This window comes from Agelaius phoeniceus, chromosome 14 (assembly GCF_051311805.1).
Source record: "Agelaius phoeniceus isolate bAgePho1 chromosome 14, bAgePho1.hap1, whole genome shotgun sequence".
Lineage (NCBI taxonomy): Eukaryota > Metazoa > Chordata > Aves > Passeriformes > Icteridae > Agelaius > Agelaius phoeniceus.
The window spans coordinates 1,195,241-1,219,286 of NC_135278.1; the positions used below are offsets into that span (position 1 = coordinate 1,195,241).

General features: G+C 50.4%; 2 protein-coding genes across 4 annotated transcripts; both read right to left on the reverse strand.

Annotated features, from left to right (window-relative positions):
* Positions 1-340: 340 nt before the first annotated feature.
* Positions 341-4,449, reverse strand: LOC129125996 (small ribosomal subunit protein eS4). Its single transcript, XM_054641713.2, has 7 exons — positions 4,373-4,449; positions 4,082-4,159; positions 3,376-3,556; positions 2,843-2,940; positions 1,652-1,823; positions 1,100-1,257; positions 341-501 (listed from the first exon to the last, which is right to left on the reverse strand). The coding sequence occupies exons 1-7, from the start codon at positions 4,373-4,375 to the stop codon at positions 400-402; spliced, it is 792 nt and encodes a 263-aa protein (XP_054497688.1). The 5' UTR covers positions 4,376-4,449; the 3' UTR covers positions 341-399.
* A 603-nt stretch (positions 4,450-5,052) lies between these two features.
* Positions 5,053-24,004, reverse strand: HDAC8 (histone deacetylase 8). Of its 3 annotated transcripts, none has more exons than XM_077186092.1 (11): positions 23,869-24,004; positions 23,364-23,416; positions 21,871-22,001; positions 20,169-20,310; positions 17,832-17,944; positions 16,771-16,848; positions 16,289-16,397; positions 14,554-14,726; positions 12,830-12,924; positions 10,651-10,756; positions 5,053-6,848 (listed from the first exon to the last, which is right to left on the reverse strand). In XM_077186092.1, the coding sequence occupies exons 2-11, from the start codon at positions 23,408-23,410 to the stop codon at positions 6,220-6,222; spliced, it is 1,623 nt and encodes a 540-aa protein (XP_077042207.1). In that variant the 5' UTR covers positions 23,411-23,416; positions 23,869-24,004; the 3' UTR covers positions 5,053-6,219. The 3 variants fall into 3 exon arrangements, with proteins under 3 accessions (XP_077042207.1, XP_077042206.1, XP_054497104.1); XM_077186091.1 differs by having other exon boundaries at positions 23,826-23,993; XM_054641129.2 differs by lacking the exon at positions 5,053-6,848 and adding an exon at positions 8,117-8,647 and having other exon boundaries at positions 23,826-23,986.
* Positions 24,005-24,046: the final 42 nt, after the last annotated feature.

Sequence of the window (24,046 nt, forward strand, 5' to 3'; positions counted from 1 at the left end):
TTGGGACACTTAGTGCCAACACCCTTGAAGCCAACAAAGCTGGGGTAGCCCCTCAGTAGCTCCTCGAACTGATCTGGCACTACTGTCTACAGGAGAGCCCAGCTAGCTCTCCCCATATCCTTGCTCCTCCTGCACATCCAGAAGCGTTTGTGCCAGCACCTTCCCAGGAACAGACAGAGCAGTCTGAAGGCTCTCCCACCCTTCCTCCTTGCCTTTCTGGAATAAGGCTGTGGTACTTGCTCAGACTGACAGGAGAAGCAGGACCTTCTGGGGAGCAGGGCCTGGCACTGGCAGCATGGCTCCCCACCCTAGCCCCAGGACACTCCCCAGCAGTCAGAGCCATGTAGTAAACAGTTTAATTAACACACTGACAGCACCAGAGCCAGCCTGAGCTGGACTTTATCCACTGCTCTGCTTGGCCGCCAGTCTCTTGTCTCTCTCTTCAGCAATGGTCAGGCGGATGCCCTTTCCACGGGGCAAGGAGATCCATGGCTTGTTGCCCTGCAGCAAGGGAGAAGAAACCACTTCACATCAGGAAACCCAGACAGCAACACAGCTCTCTCTCTCTCTAAGGGGGAAAGAAGCACAAGCCCACCCCTGCTCATACTGGGTCAGTCAGGTAAATGTGGTGATGGCACTGGTGCAGCAGAGGCCCCTAAGGAAGGCGCCAAGGATGCACAGATCTACAGCTGCCTTTCAGTCACATCCATGAAGAATGCGCTTCAGCCAAAACCAAAACACTGCCCCCTCCATAACCTGAACAAAGAACCTTCAGGGATGGGAAAACAGCAGAGGCTTTCTGGGGGCACTTGGAGTCACAGCAGCTGCTCAGATCACACCAAGTCTGAGCACTGCTCAGCCCCCAGCTCTCAGGTTTCAGGGCTGCTTCTTGAAAACACAGTCACTGATAAAGTTGCAAATGCTTCTTCCCCTTCCCAGAGCAGGAAAAAATACAGGGAGTCGAGTCAGAACTGAGGCCAGCATTGAAGCTCCACTGTGTGGGAAGACAGCTGCCCAAGGAAACAGCAAGGCTATTTGTCTCAGCCAGCAGCCCCTCACAAGAAGAGAACCCCCCCACTTGGTGCCCCCACAGCCTTACTTTGCCAATAACGAAGATGTTGGACAGCCGGGTGGCAAAGCTGTTGCCGTTGGCATCCTTCACATGAACCACATCAAACGACCCAGGGTGCCTCTCCCGGTTGGTGATCACCCCAATACGGCCCAAGTTTGCACCGCCGGTCACCATGCACAGGTTACCTGAGTAAGGGAATACAGGTGTGACAAGAGCTGGCACCAAGTGCTGTGAAGTCCTTCCACTTGGGCTCTGCCCACTACCAAACATTCCCATCCCACCCGTGCTAGCAACGCTCACAGCTCTGTGGCTGAAACTGTCTCTCACCACCAAGAGACAAGCTGAAGCACCTCTCCACCAGCTCGCTGCTTCTACCTGGTGCCTCAGAACAGCCAAGTCCCTGTGAAATGCTTCCCACTGCAGGAAGAATCCCCTGCTCCAGCGCCAGGTGGACATGCTCCTGGGAAACAAACCCCTTCCCAAGGCTGACACCGCTGCTTCTCTATTTCAGTGCAAATATGCCTAGCATTTAACTTAGACTGCTCTCCACGGTGGGGAAGGGTACAATGCAAGACCTACCTGTGTCAAACTTAATGAAGTCTGTGATCTTGCCTGTCTCCAAGTCAATCTGGACCGTATCATTCACCTTGATGAGGGGGTCTGGATAGCGGATAGTGCGGGCATCATGAGTGACCAAGTGAGGGATTCCTTTGGTGCCCACAAAGATCTTCCTCACCTTGCACAGCTTGTACTGCAAACAAAACCCAACATCTCTCAGCTGAGGCAGCAAGAAGTACCTTGGACTAGTGAACTCTTGTACTGCAAAGAGCCACCAGCCAGCAGAACACCCAGACACTCAGGGCTTACAACATGAGCCCACGGAGTGACTTGTCCAGCTCCCTGCCTCAGTAACTACTTTTGAACAGCTGCCATGCAGCTCTGCTATGGCCCCACCCCAAAATACCTTTGCTGTTGGGATTAGCAGCCTACCTTGAGCTTCAGCCTCCTCACAAACACTGGCTGCACTTTCACAGCCAAGTCTTTACCAGGACAGTTCCCTTATTTTTCCTCAAAGCCCATGGCACACAACAGAGACAGAGGCTGCATTTCTCCAGGACCGAACAGAGATCTGTCCCCTCAAGGGCACTGATTTCCCTCCTGCCTATTACCCTAACTCCCTCACAGCCTCTCTGGACCTCACAGATCAACACAGAGTAGTCATCAGAGAAGTACATCACAAAGAGAACTACACCACAGTTGGCTCCAGCACAGCCAGCTCTGCCATCCACACAGCTGCGTGCCTGCACAGCCTGCTTGAAAGAAGGAGATGCAAACCAGAGAGTGGCATTGCAGCTGAGGAACACCATGCCTGGATTAAGGGATGCATGAGGAAGTTGCTCCCCAGCATCTGGGGTGAGTATGTAGTTTTGTTGCTCTGGGAAGAAGTTCAAGGCTTTAATGCCACAGACAGTTCCATGTTTCTAGTCACTGTTAGCTGGCAAAGCCAAGATTCCCCTCTACCCCAAAACTCTCTGATGCCAACAGCATCATCTCCGGGACCAGACAATGACGCTACAGCCATCTGTGAACTACTTCTATGTAACAAAGAGATCTTCACTCCAACTCTGAGCGCCCCAATCTCAAGTGCAGCATGGCCTCAACTGTCAGAGAAGAGAGACATCAGCTCTCATTCAGGAGATACCAAAGAGGAAGCACTGCCCCAACCAAACCCAACTGGGCCCACCCTTACACCACAACAAAGCTCCTCACCTTGGCCTCCTCAGGTGTGATGCGGTGAACAGCAAACCGACCCTTGGTATCATACACCAGGCGGAAATGCTCACCTGTCTTCTCAATGCTGATGACATCTGATTGCAGACAGGGAAATATAACAGCAGCTGTTACCAGCTCATTACCCAAGACCCTTACTTGGGATGAAGTTCACGTTTAAAAAGAAACAGAAACTGCTGAACAACACTTAGGGTGTGACTGATGAGGCTGGGATTTACCCTTGAGCAAAGGCTCACATCTTTTGCACCAACAGATTGCAAATTAGCAAAAACTGCTGAAGGCTGGAATCTGAACAGCAACATACTCAGGTCAAGTAGGCACTTTCAGGCTACAAGTATATGACTATGGTACTCACTGGAGTGCACAATTCCAAACTAAGCAACCACTGCTTATACATATCTTTTTTTCAACTCCAGCAGGGAAACCTTACCCCTCAAATAATGCCAGCCCCACAAAACACTCTCCTGCCAGTGTAGAAAAGCTGCCTAAGAAATTGCCCCAACCCTACTCACCCATGAAGCCTGCAGGGTAGGTGATGTCGGTGCGGACTTTGCCATCTATCTTGATGAACCTCTGCATGCAGATCTTCTTGACCTCATCTCCCGTCAGAGCATACTTCAGCCGGTTGCGCAGGAAGATGATAAGGGGAAGGCACTCCCTCAGTTTGTGTGGGCCTGTTGATGGGCGGGGAGCCTGCCGACAGAAAGTTTCTGCTGGAGGCTCAAGCAGCATCAACCACCCCAGAGAAGGAAACCATAGCGCCAAGAGCTCCCGCAAGACCACGGAAGGGCAGCAGCACAAAGCGCAGCTGCCACACAGGCAGCGACCGGCTGAAGCTCTCTGTTCTTGGTATTCACAGTAGTTTCCCCGAAGTCCTGCCAGCCTCACAGAGCACAGCCCCCAAAAGAGCACAACCATCCATCTCAACTTGGAGGTGGAAAAGCACAATAGGCAGACTAAAAAAGAACATTCAACGACCCCATCACATCCTCTGCAAACGGGGGAACACGAAAGCTATTCACCAAGACCCTAACGCTAAACAAACACCTCCTGCCGTGTCCAACTGCCCTTGTTCGCCGCTCGCCCCCACGCAGCACCCGAACACTTCTCCTGATGTGACTGCGGCTGCCACGACCCCGGGCCACACCTCCGACCCCAGACTCAACCCCAAACCCACGCCCGACCCCAGCTTTAACCCCAAACAAGGCCCGCACTCACGAAGACGCCCGTCAGCTTGTCCAACATCCAGTGCTTAGGTGCAGCCACGCGCTTCAGATGCTTCTTGGGGCCGCGGGCCTACAGGACGGGACGTGTTAAAGGGTGTGTTACGGGCCGCCGCCAGGCACTGCCCCCCCAGCCATCCCTCCCCGGCTCCCTCCAACTCCCGTCCCCCGGACCCAAGTGCCGGGCTCCCTCCCCCGCTTTTCGCCCAGGGGGGGTGGCCACAGCCCGCGGTGAGCGGCGGATGGCGGCGGATGGCGGCGGGGAGCCGCGCCACCGCGCTCTCACCATGGCTGCGCTCTGCCGAGAAAGGACGGGTGCTTCCGGCCCGCCGCGGAAGTACAAAGCATGGCGGCAGCGACATGCTTCCCCCTGGCGGCTCGGATGTCCAGAGCCACTCGCGAGGTGACAGATCGGGACGGCTTGTCCTTTCCCGGCGATCCTGACGGGGACACCCCGATCCGGGACACGGCTGTCCGGGACTCCCTGCTCCTAGCCGGGTACTGTGGTCATCCTGGTCATCGCTGATGGCATGGGACAGCCCGCTACGTTCTGGTCCTGCTGTTTGGGAGAGCCGAGCCAGGGGTAACACCTGTGCCCGGACTTCTCCCTGCCCACACCTGCCCTCCCCACACCTGCGTCTCCCCCCTGCCACGGCCCCTCCCAGGGTAGAGCTGGGACCCCACGCAGCCCCCAAACCTGATGCTGGGCCTTAGCGCCAAGTGGTCCCAGCTGCCCTCCCAAAGGCGGCGGCAGACGTGTCCCCACCCCACAGTGCTCCGGGAGTCCCCGGGACAGTCCCAGGCTCCCGCATCCTGCCAGGCACCCCGGTGAGTGCAACAGCCCCACACCTAGCACGTCTCCACAGCATTGCTCCCGTAGCAGGGTGTGGCTGGGACAGAGGTCCCATTCCCCCAGGGTGACTCTGTCACCGAAAACGGCGGGATAAATGAAACTCTACGTTTAGATTAGAGAGCAGTATTACTTTATTCACAGTGCTGGGTGAATAGAGGGAGCTCCACCTATGATACACACTCGCAACTTACACACTTTGCACACTTCCAAAAGTTTTCATTATTTATGCACTTTAGCAAAGCAATTAATGTTCATTTGCTGTAAAATACATAGTTCTCTTCATTGATTAGTATTTTATCTTCTACTGGTTACAGATTTCTTACTTCTCATGCTCATTAGCCTACATTTTCAGTCTTGTTATGATCTGTGAAAAATCTGTTCACTCTCCTGTGAAAATTTAAAAAGTTTAATAAAGGACAGTAAGAGACAAGGACCACAGAGCAAAGGTTATTTCGGCCAGGTGCATCTTGGCACTTAGCCAAGACCACACTGTTATCTTCAGGGATACCCCTTAAATACCTTTTCCATTACATCAGCCTGTTACTCATTCATAGGCCCTTATGCATAGTAAATTTTCCCCCCAAACTAGTTTACATGTTCCAAGAATTGTTTAGCATGGCTCCTCCTTGTGTCTGCCTTTTTAGAGCATGCAGATTCCTTGCTTGTGGTTTTAATCCATTCTTATCATCTCCTGTTTTGGGTGAGTGCTGATAGTTGGCATATCTGTAGCAGGTGTCCTCATCCTGTGTTCACTGGATGTTATTTCATACAAGCAGGCATTTTAACACAAGCATAGCTATTTCACTACTATGTCTAAGCTAAATTAACAAAAGAAATAAAAACAATGTATTTGTTAGAAAGTTACTTTAACATCACACATATAAATCTATTTTAGTATTTGTGAAAAGCCAATATTATAATATGTATCTATAACATTATCTTATTATCTTTTTCCCAGATAAGACAATTGCTGAATTGTCTTTGTTAGTTTCTTTATCTCTGGGTTATGCAAAATGTTCTTGCAGACTATAAATTCTGCATTCCGTGAGTCCAGTTTCAGCACTTTGTCTCTCCCATGCTTAGTCCAATGAAGTGTATCAAAGTTGGTTTAGCAAAACTTAAAAGTTTTAGTAATTTTCCTGACCTGCGTTCCCACAATAGCAGTTTATGACTAACCTTGCTAAGTGCTTGGCTACGGTGGAAAATTACACTGTTCATGATTGATTAAAACAATTCATTAAAAATTTTAACTAGAAGTTACTAGGAAAGTTGTATAATTTTCAACAACAGGATGGGAACATCATAAGCCGAGAAGACACACTGGAGCTTTGGGGCGCCCACCTTCCTTCCATCAAGGGCTGCTTCACGCAATGTCCTTCGCCGAAATGGACAAGGGGCACAGCCGCGGGAACAACGATCCTTCCGGATTTTATTACACGGCGGCTGGAGACCCTCGCCCGTCGGGCCCACAGCGACGACTGTGCGTTATGGGGCAGGCAGCGCGACCGCAGCTCCTTCTCCCGCCCCGTCCCAAACTCGGCCGGGTGCCGAGCGTTCTCCGCTCCCGCTGCGCTGGTGCCCGGGGCAGCCGGGACGCTGCTCACTGGTGGGGTGAGGTAGGAGGCCCCCGCCCCAGCCGCGCTCCGGCCGGCAGGTCGGACTGGGAGTCTAGCTCGTGGTGACCGAACCAGAGCTCCGGCAGCTCGTCCGCCCTGTTGAGGCCAAGCTCCACCACCAGCGACCTGAGCACCTTGTCCGTCGGGTCCGAGTCGATGAGGCCGGGGCCAGCGGCCTGGAGGGGGCGGCTCCCCGCGCCCCGCGGCTGCGTCCCCAAGCCCCAGGCGAGCGGCGAGCCGGGCTCCGTGGGGCTCCAGAGTCTCCCCGGGGCGCGGTTCTGGACGTGGAATTTCTGCAGGCACAAGATGACCCACAAGGCGGTTGGGACCCGCCTTGGAGGGCCACAGGGGCGGGGAGCAGGCGGAGTCCCTACCGCCGGCATCTCTTCGGCCCCGAAAGGGCAGCAGCGCAGGATCGCCACCACGAGAGGTCCTTCGTGCCCCGGGGAGGGGACTGTCAACAGCTCATCTCCGGCGTCCACGAGGACACTGCAGCGTTCAGAGGAGCGCGGGCTGCCCCAGGCGGGTCGGGTACAGCGACGTACCCGGACAGGGAGGGACTGGAACGGCGCTCCGGCTTACCCCCTCCCGTTGAGTGGGCGGCAAGACGGGCATCCCACTCTGGATGGGGGATGTGGGGATTTCCACCCAAGAGGCATCTCACCTAAAAGCCACAACCCTTGACACTTGTGGGATTTCCTATTGTTTATTTTCCCAACTGTGTTCCTGAAACAGCTCCCACAGCTCTCACAAGGGCAGTCTACCTGCTGTGGGGACAGAGCACATGGGGCCCTGAGGTGGGTCAGAGGCAGCAGTTGGCCAGCTTCTCTGTTCCCTCATTCCTCACATTTTTCCCTGGATGGGCAGTCCCAAATCCTGACATCTCTCAGGGCACCAGCCTCCTGCCAGCGGTCACCACACAAGACTGGTCTCACCACAGCACACCACACCAGGTGCCAGGGGTACATGGAAGCAGGCAAGGGGTCAGGAGTTATGGGAGCCACATCCTGCTGACCTGTCTCCACACCAGATTTCCTGTTGTTTCGATCAGCAGTGAAAAACAACAGAGCAAGAAACAAAGCCAAGGCCAGGCTGGGAACCCATTTGTCTTGCTGTTTCTTCCAGCATAATCTAATTAAAGCCACAGGAAATGTGCTTTCCTACAGTGACTAGGCATCTTTATAAAAAACAGCACAATAAAAAGTCCATGGGCTAGGAGAATGAGGGGACAAGGGCGGCAGAGGCCAGGCTCCATGGCTCCTGGCACTGAGAGAGTTCTGCTCCACATACCTGTATACCTGTTCCCTTGCTGAGACACCTCATGGCAGCTCTCATGGGGCACCAGAGCATCTGGAAGTTCATCCAAGATCTCCCAGAAGAGGAGCTGCCACAATGCCCTGCATTGCCCTTGACATTCTTGAGAGGCTCTCCAGGCTCTGTTCCCTCTGTGCAGGACTTCAGGAGCTCACAAATGGCTTTGCAGTGGGGGGCGGCGGGGGAGGGTGTGCTGTGGAAAAGAGCACTGGCAAGACAGGGTGGGTGGAAGAAGAAAGCAAAGAGCTGGAAGAGTATTTCAAGTATTTTATTTTTTTTAAAATTCCCAGTTAAAACCACAATGGCTGTGCCTTTCTGCGGGTAAGAGACACAACCAGGGTAGCCCTCAGACTCTACTTCCCAAGTGGGCAGTTCTGAGGCTGTGGCCTTGCCAAGTAGGTAACACAGCACTGGGCTCCAGCTGGGGAGGGCTCACAGCTCTGAGCAGCTCCTCTCTTAAAATACATTTAAAAGCAGTTGTGAGAACAAACTGTGGTGTTAAAAAAGGAAGGGGAAAGGAGCAAGGGAGGCTCTGCCAGCACTGGAAGGCTGTGGCTGGAGGGCCAATCCTGCCTGGGGAGAGCCACAGTGCTTGTGGCATGCGGCAGCTTTTCTTCTTTAAAGAGAAAAAAAAATTAACCAACCAACAGTACTTTCTTTGAAAGTTTCCCTGCAGCCACAAATTTCATCAGTTGTTCACATAAATATGCTGTCTTCCCCACAGGAAATGCTCTTGCCTGAGCCTTCCTTTTCTGCTAAACAACATGCTTCAGATTTCCTGCAAACAAAAGGAAGCAAAAAAGGGTATTTCCACTGATATTTTAGCCTGATGGAGTTACCTGGCAAGGGGTGCCACTCCTATGCCTGATGGACTAGACCATGAAATGGGAATTCCAGCCTCAGCACAGATCTCAGTTCCTGCTGACCCCTCACTCCCTCTGCAGAGGCTGCTGCCCTCATTCGAGCCAGGCTTTGGAAATTACCACAAGGGGACCTTGCCAATGCTTTCAACTATGCTGAATGCTGCTTCGGGATTAATGGACCAGCATCCGAGATGAGCATGCTCACTCCCTGCTGCCTCGTCCTTCTTTCAGGCTGGATTCACAGACAGGAGTGCACAGCCCTCCCTTCCAGCTCTGGAGTGGTTCCTCCTACCCTCTTGGACATGGCCCCAGGGAAGGGATGCCCTCTCCCTAGGAGTGGCCTGTGCCTGGGAATGGACACCTGAAGGAATCCACAGCCATTGGACTTCCTACCCGAACACCAGCACACTGCAACACACACAGACAGAAAAGGGGTGCCAAGCCCCATCATGCTGCTCCAAGCCCTTCTTGCAGAGAGAGACAAGACAGATGGGTAAGGGCATTGAATGAGTTTCAATGCTGGAGCTGGCACAGCTCACCCAGCTGCCTGTCCTGGACTTGAAGAGCTTCAAGTCCTGCCTGCTGGAGACCTGTCCCAATTCCAGAAAGCTATTTTCCACAGCCTCCTCCTGGACCAACTGGAAAGACACAGACTGGATGGGTCATCTGCAAAGGGGATAGGGAGGGAGCTGGCTCACAGGGAGCTCACAGTGGGTGGTGATCAATGGTTTTTACATGGTCTTGCAGCCTGTCACAAGTGGGGTCCTCCAGGGGCTCATACTGATACATATTGCTCAACATCATAAATTACCTTGCTGTGGTTGAAAACAACCACAGCACCGACCTGGGTGCTGCGGTGAACTGGTCAGAAGGAAGAGCTATCTTAGAGAGCAAGACAGGCTGGAAGACTGGGCTAAAAATAACAGTTTTAAGTTTAACAAAGGCAAAAGCAAGGTCCTGCTCTTGAGATAGAAGGTAGCCAGTTCAGGCTGGGATTTGTGTGACTGGGAAGCAGCTTTGTGGAAATGGATGTGGGGGTCCTGATAGGCAGCAAGCTGAATGGGATCCAGCAGTGTGCTGCTGCAGCAGCGAAGCAAACTATATCCTGTGCAGCATGTGTAGGAGCATTACTAAGAAAAACTGGATCATCTCATTCCAGGTCCATCTGACAAACGATGAGTACTGTGTCCAGTTATGTTCCCCACAAATCATGAAAGACATGGACAAAGCAGAGAGGGTCCAAAGGAGAACCAAAAAGGTGATCAGATGCTGGAGAACCTGCCCGATGAGGAAAGACTCTGCCTGCAGAAGAGAAGGCTTAGGAGGGACCTCATCATAGTAATCTAGTGCTTGAAGCCTGCTCTGTAGGCTTCAGAGGACAGAGGCTCTCTCTTCACAAGGAGGCACATGGAGAGGACAAGGGACAACAGGTGTGAGTTGCACCAGGAGAAGTTTCACCTTATTTTAAGTGCTTTTTTTTTTACAGTGAGAACAATCAATCACTGGAGGAAACTCCCCAGGGATGTGGTAGTGGCCTCACTGTCAGAAGTTTTCAGGATGTGACTTGCTAGATAATCTTGTCTGTGCTCCCTTTCCCACGAAAAGTTTGGACCAGATGATCTTTGAAGTCCCTTAGAACCTGGGCTGTTCTATGATTCCAAAAAAGACAAGGCCCCATGCTCCCTGCCCAGCCAGAACAAAGGCAATGGCAACTTTTGCTACAGGAACCCATAACTCTGTACCACCAACCCTGAAAATCCCAAGGGATGTGGGAGGCCAATGACACTGCACTAATGAGCAGCCAAGTGAATGTGGTTCATTTTTCCAGTTAGTGAGAAAGACTCCAACGAGCTCTTCTGAAGCCCTCTCTAAAAAAACCTGTAAGCCTGAAGCAGGAGTGTTGGCTTAGACAACGCACCTTTGATAGAGTTCAGAATTTCTTGAATTCTCTGTGGCTCATTGCGGTCTGGTCTGCAGCTTGGTGTGATCTCCAGCACGTAATCGGGACCATACTCTGTGAAGAACTGCAGGGAGGAGGAGAGGAAAATCAACAGGGAGGTCTCTGAAGGCTGAGGCTAGAGAGAGGTCTCCCCATGGGTACCTGTTTGTAAAAAGGCAAAAAAACATTTCTCTGCCTAAGGGCCACATGTAGCTTCACTACATCAAGGTGGTACTTCAGCAGTGTCTGTGTCCACCTGGAGTTTTCAACCACTTCCCAGTTCAAGGGATGGGAAGCAGAGTCCAGTGAAGCAACCAAAAAGCAGTCAAATGTCTATCCCAATGCTTTATTTGGGAAAGCTGTTGACACTCATTTTACTCACAGTTACCTGCAAATGGGATTTTTTTCTTATTAAATTTCAAGTGCTGTAATCACATATCCTGCCATTCACTTCCCATCTTGCTGAACACTGCATTGACATGACTGAAACACCCGGGAAAGGAAAAATCAGTGTGCTGCAAGGATAGTGTCTCTCCTGGCTGAGTGCTCAGATAGTGTGCAGGAAATCTGCAGCACATGGGGTTGATGTGCTAACGCAGAATCACAGGTTACTGTAAGCGATTGTGTCATGATTCTGGCCAAGACAGGGTCAGTTTTTAGAGTAGCTGGGAGGAGGCATGGCCAGGACACGGAGGTTATTCTACACCACCTCTCATCATTGCTGAGGGCAGGGGAAAGGGACTCTCTTCCAGACAAAAGGGATTCCTTCCAGCTTAAATAATGTGGCAGAGGAAGCTATGCAGTTTTGTCTATTGCCAGGGGGCAGGGATGTTTCTATGTGAATTGTTTTTTGTTTTCTTGTTCCCTCTGTCATTAGTATTGTTGCTGTTATTGTTTAGTAAATTGTTCATGCTCTTAGCAGGAGCGCTAAATTGGAAAATACCATTCCTAAGACAACCTTAATTCGTGCCCAGTATGGGGCACAAAGGGTTGATATAACAACAGATCTGCCTACAGTGGGTTGGAAACAAATTTGATTCTAAGCATTTGTTCATATTAGGTACAGAACCACTGGTGACAATGCTGCTTGGTCTGTTCATGTGGGTGTGGTACATATGTGTGAGCATATATGTGTTCCTTGTGATAATATTTTTCAGAGCAGGGAGGGGGATCAGGATTGTTTTGTTGCTGTACTCTGTGATACCAGTTTATGAAATGATAACAATGGCAATGAGGGTCATTTGGGATGTGTATTCAGTGTTCCTCTCCTACCCTTACCTCAGGCACTACCTTTGTTAGTCCATTAATAATAGTACTCAGCCTGAGGGGGAAACAAGAGAGGATGATTTTCCCCAGCTTGTCACCCTCTCTTCCTCCTTCAAGCCTGTTACAACAGCTTTCGAGAATTTTGAATTCCCTTTGGATGTTACAGAAAGCATGTTGCTATGGTTTCTATGTCTCTTATGTGTGTCTACTCAGTACAGCTGATAACATGTTTAGAGTCAGTGGAGTCTGCACCATGTTTAGAGTCAGAATAGACATTTCTAGGAAGGTCATTCAGAGATTTGCCCCAAGGGTGGACAGTCACGAGTGGCATAGAAAATGGGAGAAAATGGGCCAGCTTCTGGGGAAATTCTCTGCTCCAGTGGTTTGGAAGTTCATCCCTGTACAACTACAGGACTCGAATATAGTGACAGAATATTTGCAAGGTGCATTCTGTGTCAGCTCCAGAGAGAAGCAACTTATTGGAATGTGCTGGGCCCTGGCTACTCTTTACCAGACACTGCTGTCACCAGACAGAACCCTCAGGGGGAGGAGGAGGAAAGCAGAGCAACAGGCACTGTGGTCACTCAAACTTCAGCTGAAAAAAAAAATTAAAGCCTTGAGAAGGCAAAAGGCACATCCTAAAGAGGTCTTTGAGCAAACCAGAGAATCCTTTTGCCCATCCTCTCTGTTACTATCTGAGACTGGAGTTTATGGGCACATGAAACCCCTCACAGAAAGCTGCAGACAGCCTCTGGTTTTGGGCACGAGCACTCACCATACTGCTACATAAGTGTCTTCACAAAACAGGACTGTGTGGCAAGGATGCGTGTGTGGATTAGGCAGAACAACTGGCTCTCCTGCAAGGAGAAGGGAGGGCTTTTCAAAGCATTACCTCATGATCAGGGATCTCAGAGGGCAGTGTTCTCCCAAGGATGACCCCAGTCAAGTATGTCCAGCAGCGAGCGGTGTTGGCAAGGTTGTAACCTCCTGTTTCCAGCAAGAATTGGGATTTGAGGAGAAAGAGTGGGGAAAAGGAAAAGAGAAAAAGAGATTTAGGTGGAGGGAACAAATCATGAAACCACTGTGTGCAGGTTACATGAGTTCAGCTTATTTCCTCCACTCAAGCCAAAATCTGCCTTCTGCACCTGCTGGCTACACAAGGCTAAGTCTGAATGAAAGTGTATGCAAGAGCAGACCACTCAAACTGAACCCCAGTTACATCCAGTGTGGCAGAGGCCAGTCCTCCAGCCACCATCTCAGACCCAGGATGAGCTCACAACCCCATGTGCTCAACTGTCTCCTGGCAACAAGAAGAGCCATTCTCAAGCAGCAGGCTGCAGCAGAAATGGGGGCTTCCTGCTTTTTAATACCAGCCTTTGACCTATAAAGCAAAATACACATGCCCAGCTATACACTGGTGAGCTCTTCAGCACCGTCATGTTTGAAAGGAAAAATATGAAACACAACTTGCAACTGTTTTACACTGAAATGAGATTTCACAGTGAGCAGGAAATGTTTACCTACATGGTAAAGGAACATGAGCCCACAAGGAGAAACCTTAGCTGAAAGCAATCCTGCAAGAGACTCAGCTACGTTTTTTTCCAGAATAGAGGACTAGAAGAGTAAAGGGAGAAAAGCACTTTGACACGACAGACCATATTATTCCAATATTTCCTTCTGTTTGCAGTGGGTTTTTTTCCCTGCTTTTTTTTTTTTTTTTTTTTTTTTTTTACTCCTCCCCCAATTACCACTTTAAATGCTTCCACATACTGCAGTGGTGGGACACTCCTTTGCTATTTTTACAAGTGACACATAGTTGATCTTCATTTTTTAACAGAAGTTTTGGGTTTTGTTTGACAGGTGACATCTCCAGCACACTCACAGGCAAGCCACAGCAGGACTGAACACTCATGACCTTTCCAAAACAAAGGGCATCAGGCACATCAAATTTTAGTCTTAATATGCTATACATGATTTCCCCCATCTAAAAAAGGACAACACCTAGAGCTGATCCGGCTCCAGTCACGGAGCTCAGGAGCTTTCCCTGGCACACAGGGGCTTTTGTTGTTCTGAAATGCTCTGTTAACATAACACCTGTCCTGTGCTCTCCCCACTGGACAAGCAGCTGGTTAGGTAACACAACAGAGATAAGTCCAGCTTAGCTTTCAGTGGGTATCAGAGCCCTGCTATATCTTGCAGGCCTCATCCCAAGCCCCTGCTTGAATCTTAATGAAACCATTCATCACCAGGTGCCCAAGGTAGGTTTGGGAACACAGTGCTCATTTTTAAAGAGAAGCACCAAAGGGCTGATCAGCAGAGATGGGAATCAGAGATGTCACTGAGAAGTCAGGGTCAGTTTGTTGGCCTCTCCTCTTCTCCAGAGGAGCCATGCAGCTTTTAACTCAAGATCTGAGTCAGTACTGAGACTTGCACCTGTCGGTATAAATGATTTCAGGTGTGAGAAAAGAGTACTGTGCCACAGTGCATCCTCCTGACACTGCCTAGCAGTCACCCTGCTAAACCCTTGCCAGTCCTGAGCCCAAGGGCAGGCAGGCACTCCAGGCAGGGTCACAGGAGGACAAACACATTTCTCTGAGAACAGCAGGATGCACTTACCTCCTCCCAGGACAAGAGTTGCTAGTTGCCACTGCAGGACATACTTAAGGCACTTCCCCACTCCCTCAGGTGTCATGTTGAAAGAGCACATGGGGTCTCCAGCAATGGTGTCCGCCCCCAGCTGCAGCACAACTGCATCAGGGTTGAAGGCGGCATACACCTCCTTCAGCACTCTAGAGAAGAGGAGCAGTCCAGTTACTGCCAGCACACCCCAGAGGAATGCTGGTGGCATGGCCCTGGTCACTCGGATCCACCAATGCCTCTCAGGGTTTCTGCATTCTCTGCTTCCACCCAACTCATACCAGTTTACACTACCTCTGCTCCCAGCCTCTGCTCTGAGCCTTCTACCTCCACAGCAATTTTAGCTCCTAGAGCACTTATCAAAAGGCTGATGAATGCAAAAGCACCACTGATAACATGGCAGAGGGGGATCTAGACCTCACCAGTTTAGTGGTAGCATCAAACTCCACATTTACAGTCTGCCTTTTGGCTGCATGATGATCCAGGGGCTTTTCTGCCCTGTGAAAGCTATGGTGGAAATCAGGGTCTGGCAAAACAACAATCCTGAACTCTCAGACACCTCTCACCAGGACAGGCCAGGAGAGGACAGGAGAAACAGAGGAAGACTGGCTAGGGTCTTACTCTCCTCTCTCCTGTATGGCTCTTGAGGCAAAACTACGAGGAAAAGCTCTGTGCTGGATGTAGTCAGCCTGCAAAAACCAGCATTGGACAGAGCTTCATGCTTCAAGCCCATCGTGGTTTTAGGAAATACAGGCAATTACCCTCAAACAACAGCTGGATGAGACATCCACGGTCATGCCCGTGGACTGCCTCCCAGCCAGGATAGATCTCAAAGAGATCTCTAAGTCTCTTTGCAGAAGCTTCAGCTATACACAGCTTGCAATCTATTGTAAGTTATGATGTCCTTCAGCGGTGAATACATGCAGCAGGCTCCTCCTGAGTGGGTTCCTGACCCTAGAGCTGCCTTTTGAAAGCATGTCCTCCAGCACAAAGAGGGCTGCTCTGCCCCAGCAATGGCAAACACCAATAAGCCAACAGGAGGCATGGTCCCCGCATGACTGCCCTACTGGCCTACAAGTTTAGAGAGGTTTCAGCCCTCAAGTGTTAGAGGTGGATGCTACCACATCCTGCAGCCCTGCACTGAGACTCCTCTCCCCTGGAAAAGAACAAGCCCTGCAGCCCAGTTTTGACATGGGCAACAGCTTGTGAGGCCAACCATCAGCTGAAGGACACGGGACTGCCAGGAGGCAGCTGTCACTGTCAGATATTCAGCCTTCAGCCTTTTATTTTTCCAGCATAGACAGAAGGTGCTAGGAAAATGCTTTTAGCTAAGCCCCAAGCATATGTCCCACAGTCAGAATTCAGAGCACTTACTTGAAGAAAAAACATCTAGCCCTAAGTCTACAGCTAAAAAAATACTTGTCACTTCTCAGTCTCTCCTTAGACACCTGTGGAGGTGTATCTAAGGAGATAGGCTAACCTGCGGCAGAGATCCCTCCAGCCACCCACAATGTCTCTGTATATTCAGTTTGTCTAAGGATTCATACAAGACCTCTGAGAACTTACAGTCCATGTTCATTGTAATCAAAGGCTGCAACAGGGGAAGGGACAAAGCTTAAGAAAGGACTGTAATTAAAAACACTAAGATGTGTAGTATCTTATTCTCTCTCTAAAATCCCATCCAAGCCAGCTGTATCAGAGCAAGAGGGCTTACGATTCACAGATCTGGTAATATTTTTCATCCTGAATGCCATCTTGAATGGGCACATTCACGCTGTAGTAGCGACCTTTTCCCAGGCCAACATCTGTCACATCACCAGTGCCTGCACAACAGAAATACCCCAATTAGAACGGAAAGTAGAGCAGCAGCAAGAGATGCGTGGGGTGTCTCAAAGGCAAGATGAGAGCCAGGACATTCAACATGCGTATGAAGAAGTCCACTTGCCACCACCAAGAAAGACGGGGTGGAGTGACCCAGTTCTATCCTTCACCCAATTCTGCCATGCAGCATCAAAGGAACTCTGCCTAGAGCTCAGCTACAACCAGAAAGGGGGAAATGCAAAACATGTAGCTCCTCCTCTTTCCTTCTCCTGGGTCGCAGGAGACAGCAAGACATGCTTTTATGTCTTGCCTTTATGGAGGCCTCACCAGTGACGTGTGAACCAAATGAGCACAAACCTCACAAGTTCAACTTGCCTGGGAAAAATCCTGGTGAAAATTTGTGCAGAGAAACAGTCATGACCTTCGAGGTGAAACTAAAGGCATCCTCAACTCCTATTAGGAAATTGAAAAAAAACTTTCATGAATCATTTATATAAATGACAGAGTCTGAACACACTGAGTTGCTTGATACACACAGGCAGCAAGCAGAGAAGGAGCACCATAAGCAAAGTAGAAATGCAGATGTGGCTCAATACATCTTCAATCCACAGAGACTGGAGTTCAACTGCAGCAAAAATCACAACTGCTATGAATCTGGCAGGTCTCATGCTAATCAGTACTGAATGGATCTGAATATCTCACGTCACTACCCATGGTAGCAGCACTTGCCTGTGCTGCTAGGCCTGTGAAGCTGAGAGAGGGATCTAAGCAGGGGTCACTTGGCCAGAGCTTGGCTCTGATCAGAACCAGTGCTACTGGGCTTTCTTGCTTTTTCTCAATGCTGCTGTGGTTCAACGTGCCTTTTCCTTAAAGACACTATTAAGACAGTGGGCGTAGAGAGGGAAAAAAGAAATAATAGGAAACTTAACAGAAACCAAATGCAGGGAGAAAATGGAACAAAATGAAACACGGCATAAAATTTAGGAGAGCAGGAAATGTTAAATGGTGTAGAAATAATGTCCCTGAAGGAGGGAGCAGTTTCAGCAAGGCCAGCTTTGCCTCTAGATTTATAGCATCAAGCCTTCTTTTAAAAGCAGCACTTACTACTGGCTGCTTCCCTCTTGCAATGGACCCTTAAACAATTAAACCCTGACAGCAACTGCTCTGCCAGGATGGGATACTGAGACACATTATCTGTTGCTTTAGGTACAAGACTTCTGCCCAGACCCACAAGAGAGGTCTAAAGAGCAGCATTGGGCAAGTCTGTAAAGCAGGACAAGGCATAAATGGATTGAGGGAACTCCACTGCACCGAAAGGAGCCGAAGCCACGGCTGTTGCAGCACGTAAACCCCTGCTGTGCAGACAGGCCTTGCCTTCTCCCATTCCCTCCTGAGTCTGTGTAGCTGTGCTGTTTGCAGCCTTTGCTGGGCCTTACCATCCCCATGATGCAAATCCAAATCAATATAAAGGATGCGGTCAAATTTCTGGCGCAGTCGCAGGATCCCCAAGACAGCGTCATTCAGGTAACAGAAACCAGAAGCTTCATCCCTGTGAAAACAATGTCTGTGACATTGAATATTGCCAATGCAATCACCACTGATTTCAGCATTCTCACTTTGACTTTGCAAGTGTCCACCTCACAGGGGCACAGAGGAGTACGAAAACTCAGCTGAGCAGTGACCAAGAGACGGGTCAGGAACAGTTCAAAGCATGGCTGAGAAGCACAGAGAACAGGACTGCTTGTGCCAACTGCTTCTCAACTCTGGGCTTTCTGGCAGCTGGATAAGCATCAGTCAGCTCTGCAGAAAGACACTGTTTTGAGGAGGGTACCTCTGACCACTGCACTGTTGAACAAATAAAATGTTAGCTTTCTGCACCTGAGACATTTTAAAGAAGTTCAGAGCCACCTGACTCAAACCCACTCTGAGTGAAAAGGAGAGTCCCCTTGGCCATTTTCCTGTGAGTTCTGGACTGGCATAGATAGGCAGCCACTCCATCCCTGCTGGCTGGGTCACAAGTCCTGGGAAGGTCCTGGCAGTGAAAGGCAGGCCCAAGCCAGTCACAGGATTCTCCTGCTGTTTTAAAGTCTCAGGCTATGAAGGTTAAGCCTCTTGCCAAAGTAACTCCCTCCTTTCTCTTCCCAGGAAAATGCAAATGGCACGTCCCACATGCAGTCCCTCACGATACAGCTCCTGGGCTCAGCCAGGAGAGAGTCCCAGCAGCTAAACAGAGGACAGGTGTACCATGTAAAGATATATCACTGACATTCATCAGGGACAGCTTAATTGCTGGCATCAAAGGAACAAGAAAGTTTCTTGACCCCTACTCCAGCCTCACTCTGAAGTCAAGTCCCCCTCACCACTTAGCACCAGTCCACGTGCATTCTTAAATCTGCTCTGGATAGCTGTTTTAAAGTGAAGCATTATACTTGGCAACAGGAGTACCCAAATCCCTTTTCCACAAATTGTATCAGGATACAAGAGGCACTTCTGGAAAATTCCTCTTGGCTTCCAGTCACAGCACTCAGCTCATTCTCTCTGATATTTCCCGCTCAGCGACAGCTGGGAACAGTGAGGAGCAAGCCAGGAGTGGCAGAACTACACTTGCTTTCACTCTCTGCAGGTGCCATGGAGCACATGTGTTTTCCAGTGACTCTGTTCATTTACGGTAATGCTGAAAATAGAGGTGTTAACAGGTATCCTGAAAATCTGACTCAACTGTGATTATATACTTCTCCCCTTCCTCGTAGCCCACAAGGAAGCATGTCTTGGGCACTCTCTCCATGCAGTAATACACATCTCTGAAACTCAAAGCAGAGCAGGACACCAGTTCAGTCAAAAGCAGAGCAGTGTCGGAGCTGCAGTTCAGGTCCAGCATTTGTGATTCCCCTGTGCTGCCCTAAATCCACCCAGAAAAGTTCTGAGTATCACTGCCAGAAGGGAGGGTGAGGCTGCCTTGAGAAAAGGCACTTACTCAGCATCTTACTCTCAACCCCAAAGGCATTATCTGAACCAAGAGCTTCCAAAGCTCCAGGTCATTCCTACCTTTAGGACCCTGGAAACCAACTAAACCACCAGACAGCAGGTGTTTTTGACAAAAGGAATGTATTTTGCTAAGGACACAGGTCCTAGAATCAAGCACCTGCAGTTTGGAGTAAGTCTGGCTGGACTTTCACACTGGGCTGGCATCTACCCTGAACCATCACACACCAACTTACTAGGGTGACTGGGAAGACTCCTTTGGGATTGGTGAGTGTTAAATGCCTATTTTTAAACAGACTCTTTGCTTCCCAGAACAGTGCTAATAGCTCAGCAGCAGCAACACTGCTAAGACTTTTTCATTACAGGCATTTTTTAAGCCATGCAATCCAGACAGAATATAACAAAAGATTTCCCAAGACATCAGTTCTGCACAGAGCGAAAGCTCAGCTCTGCTGAGTGCAAGTCTCCTTTCACAGCAAGCTGCAGCTGAAGCCATTTTCAGCCAAGTGCCCACCAGGAAATGGGCTGAGATGTTGTGTGAGTACACCTGCCCCAGACCTGCTCTGCAGCACATGACAGTGACAGCACCAGCACTGGGCAGTGACCTGCCTCTTCTCAGGCCTCTGCCCTGCCCTCTGTTTCCTTCTTCTCTATCTCCTGCCTTCCCTCACACCTTGCTTTCTCTTCCAACTAGATCATTGCACCCTGAGAGTTCTCAGGGAAGCTGGGAGCTAGGAAGCTGGGTTCAGACACCAGATGAGAAAACACAAGGGAAGAGATTGTTTTCTTACTTCTTTGCATGATGCCACCCTCCAGGCCAGTTAATTGCTACTTTGCACTTGCCATCCAGCAGGCACTGGGCTGCAGTGATGGTGGCTCCTCCCACAGCCGCTGCATACTCAAAGATCCCTTCAGTGGCTGGACAGTCGTAACCTGCAGGTAAGAGTCCATGTAAGAGTTTGCACCTCAGACACAACAGGCCTTTTCCTTCACTGGAAGCACATTCCTTTTGTTTGAGTCTTCAAGACTGACCCGGGCTGGAGCAGCCTGTTCCTGAAGAGCTGGCCCCATGGAGGACCCATACTGGAGAAGTTCTTGAAAAACTGCTACCCATAGGAAAGACTAACACTGGAAAAGTTCATGGAAGAAAGTGTCCTGCAGGAGGGACCCCACACACACGTGGGGCAAGAGTGAAGAAGAAGGAGCAGCAGAGAGGTGTGAACTGACCACAACCCCCGTTCCTTGTCCCTTTACACTGCCTGAGGGGGAAAGTAGAAGAGCAGTGAGTGAAGCTGAGTCTGGGAAGAAAGGTGGATGAGGGGGATGGTGATTTCAGTTTTATTTTGAATTCTCACTATACTACTCCATTATTAATTGGCAATAAATTGAATTAATTTTCCCATGTAGAGTCACTTTTGTTGGTGACAGTAACTGGAGACTCACCTCCCTGTTATTATCTCTACATGTTCTTTTCCTGGATTTTCTCCCCCCCCCCTACTGAGGGGGAGAGAGACTGTATCTTGGTGAGCATCTAGCAAAAAAACCCCTGACCACACTACAGAAATCAACCCACCACAAAAAGCAACGTTTTCTTGCACTCAGTTCATTTAAAAATGTGTCCTGAATCAACTCTGGGTTGCTGAACCTACTGGTTCCTCACACCAATCTCGCAAAAAAACTACTTTCAAGTCTCTGTCTACCTGACCAGAAAAGCCCTAGCATGGTCACTGACGTACCTCTTCCCTAAAAATGGACATCCACAAACTAGCCAAGCCTAGATAAACTGTAGGTCTATGTCTATAGTACAATCTTCACTTAGTCCTACAGCAGCCTCCCTGCAGCTGTTGCCCACAAAGCATGATACCAGGGCTGTTTGTCTTCCTGTAGGCAGAGCAGCTTCAGGAATGTAAAGTCTAAGGCACACTCATGAGAGCGGCAAAGAATCTGCACCTCTGCCTCAGTTCTGGGTCGCTCTTCCCATTCCTGATACCAAGACTGCCCATAGCCATCTCACCTGCTTTACCTGCTGCATTTCTCAAGCTGTCTTAGGTCCAGGAGGGCAAGAGCCCTCTGCTCCACACGTAAGTCACCAGATTGCTCTGCAGCTGCTCTGGTCACTACAGCTCCAGGCCACTGTTCACACATGCCCTCCCCACAGCAGGCTTGCAGCAGCCAGTCCCAGCTCCAGCCCGAGGGCAGCGTCAAGGCCTTCCATCCCATTCCAGAGCCTCAGAGCAGCAGAGTGACCCAGTCGGCAAGAGACGGGCCAAGCTATACAGAGCAGCAAAGTGAGGCTAGCTCTACCCTCAGCTGGCACTAGGGAAAGTGCCAGCCTGTCAGATGACTGATGGGGTTCAGCAGCACCCCGTTAAAGAATGTTTCCTTTCAAAACTAAGTCTAGCATCCCCCAGAGCTCACCCCTCTAACTGCAGCTCCAGCAAAAAGCATCCTGGCCCTGGCACTCTATCTCTTCCTGAAGATGTGCATCCTTACCCAGTCCATACTCCACAGACTCCGGGTGGTCATCATCCCCCTCCTCACTGACCTTCTGCAGGTGCTGCAGGTAAGCATCTGTGTGGAAACTCGCCATTTCCTCCATGGAGGCCACTTTTGGCTTGACTATCCTAAGCAGAGAGGAAGAAGGGAGGACATCAGGGCAAGAGGATCCAGTGTTCAGCTGGAATGTCCAGCTTTAGCCTTTACAGTAAGAGCCTTCTTTTGGCTGTTACTGTTGTAAAAGCAAACAAAACTCCCTCTTCTTCTTGCACTGGGCTGTCACTTAAGTTAGAAAGCCACCCAACTAAGCTGAAGCAGGCCATGCCCCTAGTTTGGCACTACCTGTGGTGCCCACCCCAGTGAATAACACTGCAGGTGCTGCCTGCATTAACCTTCCCACTTTGCTTCAACTTTTTTTCCCTGTTCTGCGTGTTCTCTCTGTTTGTGCATTCCCCAGCATATCCAACATTCAGTTTACAAACATTAGAGGAACTAATGGAGGGAAAAGCCCAGGCACAGCACAGCGCTGTGGTGGGACCTCAGCCTAGATCAGGAGCTGCGCAATGCCTCTCACATGCTGTGACCTGCCCCAAAGCAGAGACTGTCACTGTTCCAAGCGACTTGCACAGCACCTTCCTGGATCTGGGTGCTTTGCAGTATGCCTAAACAAATCCTGCAACACACTGAACCCTCCCCAAAACTTGGACAGTGGGAGCATGCACAGGCAGTGCAGCACAGCTCTGTTACTACAGGAAGAACATAGGAAGCTCCCAGCTCCAGGCTGGCCCTGATGCTTCCCACCAGTCAAACAGTCCTTCAGGTCTCCTCTATAACGATGCCTGCAGTCATTTCCCAAGCACACTCTGCCAGAAAAAAATTTCCTTTAAAAAAGAAGTCTCAAAAAAACTTTCTGGCTGTGCTGAACTGGAGTACATTTTTTCTAAGATTTTATGAGAAGCTTCACAAGAGGGGCTGAGCTATGCCTTTCTTATTTTGCCCTTCACATGCCCCAGCGTCAAGAGCCGAATTAGGCAGCAGGTACCTCACTTCTCTGCCCCAGATCTCATCCGGTCTTCTCTCCTGAACAGCATGCAGACCTCACAAAAAGTCTCTCAGATATATTACAATGCACCAAAACAATATGGTCCCTCTCTACATCAGCACTGATTGATCAGTGGATCTGCAGCAGCACCAAGACTGTCACCCTACCCAGGAGTCTCAAGCATGGGGGTGACACACACTCTGTAGAGAAGGCACAAGCCTATAAGTGCTCCACCAGCCCAGGTGGTAACCATGAATTACACCTGCCATAATTACTGTAATCGTGTCCATGTAGCAAAACAAACATTTTCCTTTAATCCTGCAAATACGCAGTGAGGGCTCCTATAATCACACCGCCAGCAGGGACAGTGTGAAACTGGAAGTTACTCAGCACCTTCCAAACCTTAGTGGAGACTAAAACATTCCTTCACAGAAACGGGAGCACTTACTTCATTTGGTCAAGCAAGCAATACGCTTCAATCAGTGAATGCACCATGCTGGCCTAAAGAAAAGAATAAGACTGTGAGAGCAGGAGACACAAAGCCAGCAACCAGGGGCCCAAGGACTCGCAGACGAGGTGTGGCTCAGACTCCTCCCAGCAGCGACTTTCCCTGCCCGGGTCCCTTCTCCGGCCCGTGCCCATACAGTGTGAAAGGGCCTTCTAGTGTCCCGGGCAGAAGCACAGCTGCGCACAGCCTCCCGGGAAATTGTCGCTTCAGTGTCCAAGCCCGCGGTGCCAGGGGCGATGTGAACGCACAGACGAACCATCCCCGCTCTAACCCCACACTCCTCTCGCCGGGAGTTTTCCCCGCTTCCTCCTTTCCTACCGCCGTGCCGGGCGCCGGCTGCCTCCGCGCCCGGGCCTCACCGCTGTGCTCCCCGCGCCCCCTCGCCCCCGCCGCGGCGCTGACCCGCTTGGGCACTTTGCAGAGGGAGTCGCAGAGGGTCACGTACTCCGGGCTGTATACGTAGACCGGCGGCGGCACCGCCGCCATGGGAGCCGGCACAGTCGGGACCAGCACCCGCAACGCCGATAGTCAGGGCACGCCACGACCGGCAGTTCCGGCCCCGCGGCGTGCCGGGAGCTGTAAGCCCGCCCCGCCGTTATCCTTCCTCCTGCCGCGTAAGAACA